Raw genomic sequence first — 12,964 nt, forward strand, 5'->3', positions numbered from 1 at the left:
ACTGATGCCTTGAACATAGTGGGTACCTGGAAAATATTTTTAAAGGAGTCATTTCTGAGGACAAAATGAGGCAAATGATGCGCTTTCAACTACCCAAAAGATTCTTGGTGGAGCTTCTTATGCCAGATGCAATTAAAATTACAACAGATAGCAGTCTTCTAGCCAATTGGTTCTGGGCTAGTTGACATCAGAGGAGTGTATGCAGCATCAAGGCAGCCACCAAAAAAAAAAACCCTGCACCAATAGGAGATTTTACTTATAGTCTTTTTCCTTGGCATAATCGTGGGAAAAAGTCAGTAAACACGGACTGTATCCCCTATCACATTGCTTTTGCCCCCACCCCATCAGTTGCTCAATTGTTCCTAAGTCGGTGTATTTCCCTGCTTTCCTTGGCCTCCTAGAGAATTGGGATCAGCATGTGACCTTTGCCTAGAAGGGAGAATCCTGGTGCAATATGCTTTCAATGCCTCCTCTCCAATGCCCTGTGGACCATCAGGACACTGGAGTCCTCGAGAAGCAGAAGGTAAGCCAGATACTTATTGGAAAATATGGTATACAGAAAACAATTTTTATGTACATGGAATTGTATTCTCTTTAACATTCTTAAACATTATTCATGCATTCTTTACTTTAACAAGTATTTTTGAGCACATGTACTCTTCTGTGTATGCCATACTCATGTTACATATGATGTATCAAAGTCACCAAAATATTAAGTACGGGCCAAGGCACATGATATATGGAAGTGCTCATATAACTAACAGACTCCAGACCTATATGGGTACAGCCAGGTCACATGGGAGTCACTGTTTACATTGGGAGAGTTCAAAAAATAAATCATTTGTGATTCTTCTTCAGTCATTTTTGTATGTATCACAATTCTTTCTTTTTATTTTTCCCATGTATCCTTTTTGTTGTTTGGCACTGTTCTAATCTCCACCCATGATCAGATCCTGCCATGTACAAAGGGTATTCTCAGGTATTCTCAGAAGCCAATGACCAAGTTCTTTTGTATAGAAAACAAGTCCTGTGTACTATAGAAGTAAACAACTTTACCAAATTCTAACTGTTGCATTTTGTCACTTAACCCTGAAGTCAGATTGGCAGTGAACCTGTGACTTCCTTTATATATCACACTTCCCTTTCCCTGCCTTGGGATATTTGTATATTGATCCTGTCCCCACACAGTCCCACAAAGCTTCAGGGCAGGTCAGATGGTGTCCATAGTCACTGGGTGAGACACTATGACATCAGTTCATCAAAGGGAGCAGAACCCATCCACTTGTAGGGCATCAGTGAGAATTCTTTCTCTGTCCTCTATATTTTTAGAAAGAGAGTTGAAAAGGAAAAGCCAAAGATAGACTAAAGCAAAAGAAAAGGATCAGAGAGGAAAGTGAAGCTGAAAATTGATGCCCCTGTGCTTTATTTTCTAAAATAGCTTAAAATAAAAATGAGATTTGAACTTGGGAACTCTAAATAAATATATCTGGAATATAAAGCTAGTGGAATGTCTGGGAGAAGCCCTTCGTTCAGCCTCATAGAGTCACAGGCTGTAAGACTTGGAAGGGACATCTGAGGTCATCAAGCTCCAGTCCCCATGTGGTGAAAGAACCTTCTCAATGATCTTCTTCACTGTGGCATGTCTCACTCCTTTAGGATTTTATCCTTGACTCTGCAGACACAATTTTTTCACCCAAATGAGACCCACTAAGAAGAAACTAAGCATCTCTGACACCTGAGGACACTTTGCCTAGTAGCATAGAGTGTAACTATCTTCCTCTGTAGATGCAATGGGAAGAGAACACTGGGAACAGTCATAGGTGCACAGGTGAGGCTATGCTGGCAATTCACCAGAAATGCACTGAGCAAGTGGGCACTGACCACGTGGTGAGAAGAGGGCATGCTGAATGAAGCAGAGGGCTAAAGACCTAACAGAAGAAAAGATTTCACCCAGGACTGCAGAATTAGGCTTCCCACTAAATGTCACTAAACACATTTGAGCACTGAAGTATTTTTAATATTTAAAGAGGGGAAGTTTCCTAGGTGTGGTCCAGAGTGTCCTCAAAGTCAGAATTATTTTTTTTTAGTTATTATGGCATCATTTACTGTTTCTTTTCCATTCTCTCCTGAGAATATGGTGGGGCTTTCCAGGACTACAGAGCATCAGCTGTTGTTAGTCCTCTGATAGATAATAGCATGTGCACTCTACATTTTGTAGCTTTACAATGTCTCTGTTCACACAATAGTATATCTATGAATAAATATAAGCTACCCAAACAAAAGCTCCTAATAATGTTGTGTGTATTTATTTGGATTTCCAGCATGAACAGCACAGTGAGGGTGTCAGAATATGGACAGTTGATAATGTGGATAATGCCCACATAAGGGCTTGGATTCCTACTGATAACAGGGAGAAGATGTCATATCCTTAGGTCAGAGAGGATCACCCCTCTATGAACTGTGGGATGAAATGCCATTGCAGAAAATTTTACAAAAGTTGGAGGTTTCTGGACTTTTCACCACCAAAAATTAATTCACAAATATGTGATGAATCCGAGGCATCTCTGGTAATACAATCCTGTGCTGCATTGTACAACGTCACTGAACACACCTGTACCCTACACAGTTCATGCCCTCGCACCACTAATGCTAATGGATACTTCCTCACAACACCTCAGATTCAAGAGTATTGGACATTAAGGACAGTGTGGCTGTGTTCATATATAAAACTAGTGACATAATTACAAAAAACAAAGATTTTCGTGTTTCCCTATTATCATGTCTCAGCATACATCAACTTCATACATCAGGATATGTATTGTGTTAAAATATTTATTTTTTATGATGCTCAAGTTGCTGATTTGAATTTCAGTTAAAAATTAACTGAGTTTTGGCTCAAACTTAAAACAGTATTTCCAGCAATTTCTGAAGTGGCCCTACACATACTTCTGCCAGTTGTGTATAACATTTTGTACAAGGCAGTATTCTCAGCAGTCATGATTATAAAATCAAAATATCAGTCAAATGTGCAAAGCCATTGCAGATATTCTATGTCTTGTGATACTGAATATTCAGCCAAGTTTCCTTTCTTTATGTACAGACAAGCATATTCTTGTCATTAGTGCTTTTGTGCTTTTTGACTTTAATAAGCAACAATGTTGTATGTCTATAGCAAAACAGTTTTAAAGTAATTTTTATGACTTATTGATAAGAGGTCTTTGGTTTGTGTGCCTTTTAAGTACCTGTATACCAGGAGTCATGTATAAATATCTCTGATAGAAGTTTTGCAATTAGAAAATGCAGGCAAAATGGAAAGGTGTGCAGGTTCCAAAGAGCACTCAAGCTGCTCCGTGGTAAATAAATTAAAGGATGAAGGTCCTGATGAGAAGTAGGCAGTTTTTGCCTGTTGCTAGAATTCAGGTAAGCAAAGGTGATGTCTGGGGTGATGTCTAAGGTCATGCCACACTGATGTCTGAGATGATGCCAGGGTGATGTCCTTGGTGATGCCAGGGTGATTCCTGAGGCAGTAAGAAGGGGGGAAAAGCCCGTGTTGTAAGCTATTTGGGAGGCATATCAGTAGGGATCATCCTTGGTGAAAATCATCTTGGTCACTCTACTCATTTGAGTAATGTGATTTCCAGTCGCTCCACACCTTCATCTAAACCAAATGTGTCAGTCAGTAAAAACTGCGCTTGGTTTGTCCTGATTCTCTCACAGGGTGAGCTGCAATTGATAGTCAAGTAGAAATGTGGGGACCCCTGAATATCTAAGCTGATTCCAGCTACTAAAGACTACTGGGACTGCCTATATGCATTTACTACATTCCTGACAGGAAAAGGCACTGTTCTACTCTTAGAGCATCCTATTATACACTCCATGATCCATTTGGCTCACACCCTTTTACTATTCTTGAAGAAATAAACTTTTCCATGAGCCAAACTCTATAATTCACCTCCCAACTCATTTTCAACTCATTTATTTTTATGTGTTTAAATTTTGGGATATCCTAGAAATGATCATAGTGAGTGAGTTAAACCAGAAGCAGAAAGAGTCAAATGGTATATACTTACTTATATCTGGACACTAGTCCAAGGGATGTGTCCCATGAAAGTCTTCACTCACCAGGAAAGTGGGACAGAGGGGAGGACATCCTATTGGGACTCTAGGTGAGATAAGCATGCAAGAATAGGGAAATAGAAGGACCCAGAGGGTCCTAGAAACCTACAAGAAGAACATTATGATGGGCACATCTGGTCTCATGGGTCCTGCTCAAACTATGGCACCAGGCAAGGACAATACGTGTAGTAAACTTCGAACTCCTACCCAGACCCAGACAATGGGCAGGACATTCTCCACAGCTGAGTGGAGAGTGGGGACTGACTGTCACATGAACTCTGATGCCCCATATTTGACCATGTCCCCTGGATGGGGAGGCCTGGTAGCACTCAGAGGAAGGATAGCAGGCTACCAAGAAGAGACTTGATACCCTATGAGCATATCCAGGGGGAGGAGGTCCCCCTCAGTCACAGTGATAGGGGAGGGGAGTAAGGGAAAAATGGGAGGGAGGGAGGAATGGGAGGATACAAGGAATGGGATAACAGTTGAGATATAACATGAATAAATTAATAAAATTATTGCTAGGCATGAAGGCCTGTAGTCATGGCTCTTGGAGAGGCAGACACAGGCAGGTCTCTGTGACTTCGGTGCTAGCCCGGTCTACAATCCCATTCAGGACAGCAAATGCAAATGAAAAAAACAAACAAACAAACAAACAAAAAAACAAGAAACAAACAACAAAAACACCTTCTTTATTACTAAAAGGTGAGGAGATAGTACATTGACTCTCACCTTCACTATACGAATGGTGTTCCATATTTGTGTACAGATCAATAGATTTTGACAATAAATTCATTTGCATAATTTTCAAAATAAATAAATAAATTAATTAATTAATTAAATGTATTTAAAAATTTTTGGGATATCCTAAACTAACAGAAAACTCCCAAATTCATGAGCCATGACAGACATATCTGTGGGGTTGAAAAAAGAAGTATGGGGCATACTGAAAGAGGTATTCCTCATCATGCAGCCACCAACTACTCTGCAACTTTGACATTCTTACAGTTCTCATAACATATCTGACCCGCAAAATGAACAATCAAACTGTAATGCCTTTTCCTAACTCCATATTAGTGAGACAAAAGATTGTCCTTTTTAAGGCAACTGTTGGCTATGCACTGCAATCAATTCACTTTACTCCGCAGTAGAAACAACAAACATAACAACAACAAAATGAAAAAGAAAGGAAACAACTCACTTCTGTACCCAGAAAACAGTTATATTCCCAGAGCAAAGTCTATATTTCATAGGTACATATTTCTTAAAGTACTTACCATGTTACATATATAATCCAGAAATTACATGGGTGAATCTGACACAAATCCCACTCAAGATCATGTCTCCTAGTATAAAATTCATTCCAAGTGTTGGACTTTATGTGAGAGACTGGCATGTGGCACCACCTGTTTTCATTCTTTCCTGTTTGTATGAGTGCTTGCTCCATTGTTCTTCCTAGAAGATCTTAGGTGTGCTGAAGCATCTATCTGAAAAAAAATCTTGGCACTGTATCTGTGTTCATGTAACAGCTGCAATAAATATATATATATATATATATTTAGACATACAATGAATGTCTGTATAGATCTTTGTAAATAGAAAATTCAATCAGCAGATGTGTGTATGCATAGATTTCTGTACATGTCTGTGACTTTATTTCTCATGGACTGCTTATATAAACATGGGCTTTTTCATGTAGTTATTAAATATACAAAATGATATGTATTAATGATGAACTAACAGGACCTTGTACCTCTCTTTCCATTGTTCCTTTTGCCCCTTTATCATTTTATTCTCCCTCAATTTCTTAATTCCTCCCTTCTTTCTTTCCATTCTTTGTTTCTTTTTTTTAGTTCTTCTCTGTGTCTCACAACCGTATATCCAATCAGTTTCCAACACATGCCTATCTTTGTTCCTCCTCAGGGACACTAACTCATGATATCCAATGGTCCCTTTGTTCAAACCATAGATGTGTACTCTCTGTATTAGCATAAGACTATTCTTGCTGCATTACCAGACTATCTATGAGCACAAAGAACATAACTGAAAACATACTTTCCAGGTACTTGCCTAATACAGAATACATACTGAGGATTCTGTAATTATTATTTCAATGTATAGATACACATATTGATGAATGGATAGTTGCATGGGTAGGTAGATGGGTGGATTGATGGCTTGGTTAATGGATTATGGATTGGTAGATTGGTGGATGGACAGATGGGAGGATGAATAGACAGATAAATGGATGATTGATAAATAGGTAGCATCTATTTCTCTAAACAGAATTTTATTTTTTTTGTTCCACTTATGTTTAATGTATTGCACATCTTATGTATATATTTTTTAATTTTTTATTAATTTATTCTTGTTACATCTCAATGGTTATCCCATCCCTTATATCCTCCCATTCTTCCCCCCCTCCCATTTTCCCCCTTATTCCCCTCCCCTATGACTGTTCCTGAGAGGGATTTCCTCCCCCTGTATATGTTCATAGGGTATCAAGTCTCTTCTTGGTAACCCGCTGTCCTTCCTCTGAGTGCCACCAGGTCTCCCCCTCCAGGGGAAATGGTCAAATATGAGGCGCCAGATTTGGGCCCAGGGGTCCCACTCAAACTAAGGTACCAACCAAGGACAATACAGGCAGTAAACTTTAAACCCCTACCCAGATCTAGCCAATGGACAGAACATTCTCCACAGCTGAGTGGAGAGTGGGGTATGACTTTCACAGAATTTTATTTTTAAAAGACAATTTTAAGTCACTTACTTGCTTAAAATTTACCAGGAGCTCTTCATCTATCTCAGTGTAAAAATCAGGTCCTTTGATGTGACATACAAATACTTTCTAATGTGGGCTCTGTTTATCCTGCTGGTGCCACTTAATACTCTCTTTTTGTGAAACTATAACCCATCTTAATTCATGTCCTCTCTCAACCATTGTCTCTATGATCCCTTTTTCAAGACCTTCTTTCCTATTCCTCATTCCTTTTCATGACAGCATTGAAGTTGGTAACACAGCTGAAACTGAATAGTTGAGATTTTAACTCAACTATAACTGCTTCAAAGTCTGACATACTGCTTGGTCCAGAACTATCCAGTGATATTCTATTAACTATAAGAGTATTGCTTAGCCTTCTGAGGCTTGGTTTTCTCGACTGTAAGATGAGTCTGCTTGCTGCCTGTATGAGGAGAGTTGAGGCGTGTAGTGCTTCATGCGGTGTCTACACAAGGAGGATGGTCATTGTATGAAATCTGATATTATTGCTAATGGGCTTACTGCTTTGTAATAAGTTGGACTTCATGACACTTATGGTCCCTTTTTATACCTAAGAATCTCTCTCTGATAACTAGACAAGTAGAAGCTTTCCTAAAATTGTTGCCCATATGTACCTGTTTGAAAATAATGATCAGGCGTAGCTTATTCTTTGGAAAGCATTTGGTCCCTTTGTTGATTAACCAGAAAACAGAAACAAATTATGAGCCAAACAGATTTGTTATCTTTCTTCTCCTGTAGCTTCCCACCATCGATAGTCATTTTCTCCAAGGATGGCAGAATGATCACTTTATACCTTGTCAATTCCAGGGGAAGCACATGTTCACCTGGCACCAACCATTGGACAACAGGATCTAAAATGACATCTTCTTTTTATAAATACCATATTTGTAAGAGAAGATTGCTTACTGTTAACCAAATACTGTTCAAAATCTACTATGTGTAATCTCTATATGTTAGGTACTGTACTACTAAAGGCTGTCAACATTGAGGAAAATAGAACAGTAAAGCAAAGGCAGAAATATTAACTGTCTTACAAGTCTTTGATGGCAGTCATTTAAGTTAATTAATGACTAGGGAGTGTTCCTCATATACTGTAAACTGTTGTCTTGGATAAAAGATACTGGATGCATAAGAGATCCACATATCACAATCCAAAGCTGAGAGTCAGAATACAGTGGACTGTAGAATACAAAAACTTCAGCTGAAGAGTCACTGTGCTTTTTATTTAAACCAAAAGCTGCTTTTAGCAAGCAGTGACTATTAGTGGAGGAAAACCCTAACCAAGTTGTGGTAGAAGAACTCTTGTAGTTAAGATTATATTTGGTTCAGTGTATTGTATATGAAAATGTCTTTGTGCATTTTCCACGCCCCAGTACTTCTCTTTTGTTTTTCCTCTTCTATTTGCCATCTCCATTTTGTAGCATCTCACTTTTTCCTCTTTGGGAAAAGATAAGAATATAGAAGGTATTAACAATCTCCTCTGTAATATTCTCTCTCTCTCTCTCTCTCTCTCTCTCTCTCTCTCTCTCTCTCTCTCTCTCACACACACACACACACACACACACACACACACACACACACAGCAAAAACAAAACAAAACAAAAAATCTATATTTTTAATGCTTATGTTGTGGTAATTCCTCAGATTAGACTGTTTTTCTTTCTTTCTTTCTTTCTTTCTTTCTTTCTTTCTTTCTTTCTTTCTTTTAATTTTATTAATTTATTCATATTACATCTCAATGGTTATCTCCCTCACTTGTATCCTCCCATTCCTCCCTCCCTCCCATTTTCCCCTTACTCCCCTCCCCTATGACTGGGCCTGAGGGGGACTTCCTCCCCCTGTATATGCTCATAGGGTATCAAGTCTCTTTTTGGTAGCCTGTTTCTTTCTTGATTTAGTAATATCCAACATGCTCACTCCCTACACAACAACAACAACACAAACACCACCACCCAGTGATATTGAAGGGGCAAATGATATGGCTACTAATACAACTTGAAATTCTCTTATCCTGTTCTCATCAATGATTTCAGTTTCTCACTGGACTCCCGTAAGCAAATAAGAGCTGATCAACATGTTGAATTATGATTACTTTTCTCAGCAGCACTAAAGAGAGTTCTCTGAAGGCCTAGATGTGACCTCAGCAGAGAAGCATGCAGAAGTTGCTTCAGACTGAGATTAGTGGAGTTGAAGCATCCTTTCTCTGAGGAAAAGTAGCAAGGTCACAATTTTTCTTCTCCCACTTCCCTGTTCTGGAGTAAAAATGAACAGGACTCAGAGAAGCCCAGTGGTATGGAATGATCCCATGTAAGGCAAGGAAAGAGGAGAGGTCAAAGGGCCTCAAGTCTGTTGTACAACTCTGCCATTTATAGTTTACTTTCCTGCTGGAATCTCTGTCTAAGGGGTGGGTCCTGTATTTGCTGACCTCCACTGTAGACAGCCTACTCTGCCTAGCTATTTTCTTGGGCTTTTCTAAGTATAAGCAGATTGGACAAAAGTCAATGATACCACTAGACTTTGGTTTTAGTTATCCCATTTAATAGGGACTTTAAAGCTTAAACCTTTGTTCAATTCAGTATATGTTTTTGAATCTCAATTACATCATTTTTAAATAAATAAGGACTATCTTTTTTCTTCCTTCAATAAACACATATCACCATTAAAGAAAAACATCACTTTAGGGTAAAGGATGGAAAAAGTAATTATTCCAAACAAATAGAATTGGAAGCAAGCAGGCATAGTTATTTGAATACCTGGCAAAATACACTTCAAACCAAAACCAGTTAGGAGAGACAAGAAAGACTGGCTCATACTCATTAAAGAATCAATACATCAAGAGATATTATAATGTCAAAAAAGAGAGAAATATATTACATATATGCATCAAACAGAAGAGCACCAATTTCATTAAAAAAAAATACTACTATTGGAAGAGCCACAAATTAACTTCACCACTCTCACAGTATACAAGTCATACAGACAAAATGTAAACAGAGAAGCACTGAGATTAAGTAACCTCGGAGCATATATCTACATGATACTCTACCCAATCATTAAGGATATACATTCTACATAGTGGCTTATGGAACTTTCTCCAGAACATATCATATATTAGGATACAAAGCAAGTCTCAAGAGTAGAAATACTACCTTGTGTTCTATCTGATCACAAGGAAATGACAGATAACAAACAGAAAAACTCCAAAAGTTACACAAAGTCATAGAAACTAAAGAATACACTACTCAATGATAAATGGGTCACTGAAGAAATGAGGAATATCATTTTTTAAACATTTTTTATTTTTACACATATATTTTTATTATTATAAATGCATACAATAAACTACCTATAGCAAGAAAAACCATGACACAATCAGGAATTATGTACATGTTACATACTTAGTGTTTTGGCTATTTGTATTTGACATCATTGAAGAAAACATTGCCTCTAAAATTCTGAATGTAAATCAATATCTATCATATCTCATCATTATCAACTTAAAACATCTCTTTAGACCTAAAAACATCTTAAGCCCTAAAAAACTAAGCTTAATTGTAAAACTAAACTATCTGGTCTTCAACCCCATCAGGGACTTGAGAAGGAATAAAATTGATTATCCTAGTATTTTGGGAGTGCAAGTTAATAGCTTTAATTACATCATTTAGAAAATGAATGCTTCAAGAATTAAACAAGCTCATGGGACATAAAGAACATTCATCAAAATGTCTCTTCTTTCTCTATATATAAGACATCAAAGCCTATAAATGGAAGCTTAGGAAGAAAAGCTTGGGTATTAGATTGGTAGTAAGACACTTGAACTTCATTTCAAACATTTGGTGACTCGTCTGAGATCTGTTTTGCAGGGTTAGGGATGGTCTGAGTGTTCTATAGATGGCAGATTTTCCATGACACTGAGGTCTACTCTTTTACTTCTATGTTCTTATCAGAAAAAAAATCTTTTCTTCGGTCCATGGAAACCATAATGAAGTAAGAACTCATTTGCACCTCTTTCCTCCATAGGTCATCCAGATGTTGAGCAACTCTGTAAATCCAGTGTCCGAACCTGGAGTCCAAATTCAGTCAACCCACACACAGTCCCTCCATTCTGCTCGGAGCCACAAAGCTGCTACCTAGAGCTAGAATTCCGCTACCCCTTGGTACCCGAGTCTCTGACCATCTGGGTAACCTTTGTCTCCATTGACTGGGACTCTAGTGGAGCTGTCAATGACATCAAACTATTGACCGTCAGTGGAAAGAATATCTCTTTGGGTCCTCAAAATGTTTTCTGTGATATCCCACTTACCATCAGACTCCGGGATGTGGGTGAGGAAGTATATGGCATCCAGATCTATACTCTTGATCAATACATGGAGATTGATGCCGCCATGCTGACCTCCACTGTAGACAGCCCACTCTGCCTGCAGTGTAAACCGCTGCAGTATAAAGTGCTCCGGGACCCACCTCTCCAGGAAGACGTAGCCTCATTGCTCCACCTCAGCAGAAGATTCATGGACATGTGAGTACCTTCTTTTTCTCAAGAGCTGATGAAATGGATGGGCTGGGGAGAGATGTGGAGAAAAGCAGAAGGTTCTGTTCTAGAAGGAGAAAGTTCATTTTAGCCAAACTTACTTCTAGAGTTTGGATCCCAGTGTTGAGTGTAGAATATGTGTTAATAAGGCAGAGGAGTTATAAGGGGCAGGGTCATTGGTGGCAGCAAAATGGCCAGCTGTGGTGACATTTCTTCTCAGTGACCTTTACTTATTTAGCCAAAACTTGGTCTTCTCAAGAGCAAACAGGGCAAACTGAAAAAGTCCTTCATTACTCATGAAAAGGGGAGAGCTGAACTTTACTGAGGCCTTTCTTGTCTATGAAAGTGAGGTAGAGTTGCACATTCTGATTGTTTCACCAGCGTATGAAAAGGGTGATGGTTGCAGAAGTTTCTGTGGGTCTTGGGCACATGCCTAGGCACCTGCATGAGAACATTCCTAGACATTGAATACTCTAGTCACAATCTTTCTGTTTCTTTTAGTTCCTGAGGGTAGAAAGGCGTTCCTAACTCCTTTGATCATTGAAGAGTTTTATTTGTACAGATCCATGGCTGCTTCTTTTCTCGGATGAAAAGAAGATGCTCAATGTATTTGCCTTTAACTTTTTAAGCACTTTTCTAGCATTTTCTTTACATCTTCAGAATATATGTCTTATACAAAAGATGTCTGTGATGAGGTCATTAGTGTTGGGTCTCTGTGTGTGGTTTTTGTCATTGTGACAAGAGTAAATAAATAAACCTGAGGGAAATCAAAGAGAAAGTTATGTTGCCTCCAAATTCAGAACTTTTGGTCCATTGTTTTTTGGAAATGACCATTGCTAGAGGTAGAACAGAACATCACAGCAGAGAGCATTTTGTATGGCAGAGAGGCTTCATTCATGGAGTCCTGAAAGTAAAGTAAAGAGACCTTCATTTTCATCATAGGATCCATTCACCAGATATCAATAAGATTTAGATAAGTTTAAGAATCCATGAATATATTAACCTTTTTATAATGTCAAAGCTTTTGTGATCCAATCACCTCTCAAAAGCTTCCACCTCTAAACTGTACTTCACTGGGAGCGAAACCTTTGATACATGGACTCTCTGGCGATATTTAAGATCCAAACCATAGAGTCCTGTCTACCAGACAGAAGGCTATAACAAAGTCAGTGTCACCTATTCATTTCATCCACTTGACACCCACAGCCCTATAATCATTATCAATTTGCAAAGAAGGAGAAAAGAGAATCTCAGACATGAGGTCCCTTGTTTATGGAGTGGTGAGCGGAGATTGGAATTGAACCCTAAGACAGTGGATGCAATTTATGCTCTGTGAAAATTTTAGCCTAACTTCTATTTTCATCTTTAAAAATGTGGTTGAGGCTTAGCTCCCTAATTTGAGTGTGAGAGACGGTGTAGTCATTCAACAAACCTTGTATGAGACGTCCTATGTGCGAGAAATCCTGGTGGGGAACATTGTGAATAATGGATCAAAGTTCAGGGGGCAGATGCTTCATATTTAGCCCTACTCAACCCACTTACTA

General features: G+C 38.6%; 1 protein-coding gene across 1 annotated transcript in view; it reads left to right on the plus strand.

The window, feature by feature from the left end:
- PAPPA (pappalysin 1) overlaps positions 1 to 12,964 on the plus strand; it is a gene marked incomplete at its 5' end in the record, with an annotated part of 252,028 nt that overhangs the window by 75,369 nt on the left and 163,695 nt on the right. The window contains 2 exons of the mRNA XM_084793333.1: positions 402 to 523; positions 10,913 to 11,408. Of these exons, the coding sequence (XP_084649459.1) occupies positions 402 to 523; positions 10,913 to 11,408 (618 nt within the window). The remainder of the gene's footprint in view (positions 1 to 401; positions 524 to 10,912; positions 11,409 to 12,964) is intronic.

Source organism: Acomys minous (genome assembly GCF_964271855.1).
Source record: "Acomys minous genome assembly, chromosome: 1".
NCBI lineage: Eukaryota > Metazoa > Chordata > Mammalia > Rodentia > Muridae > Acomys > Acomys minous.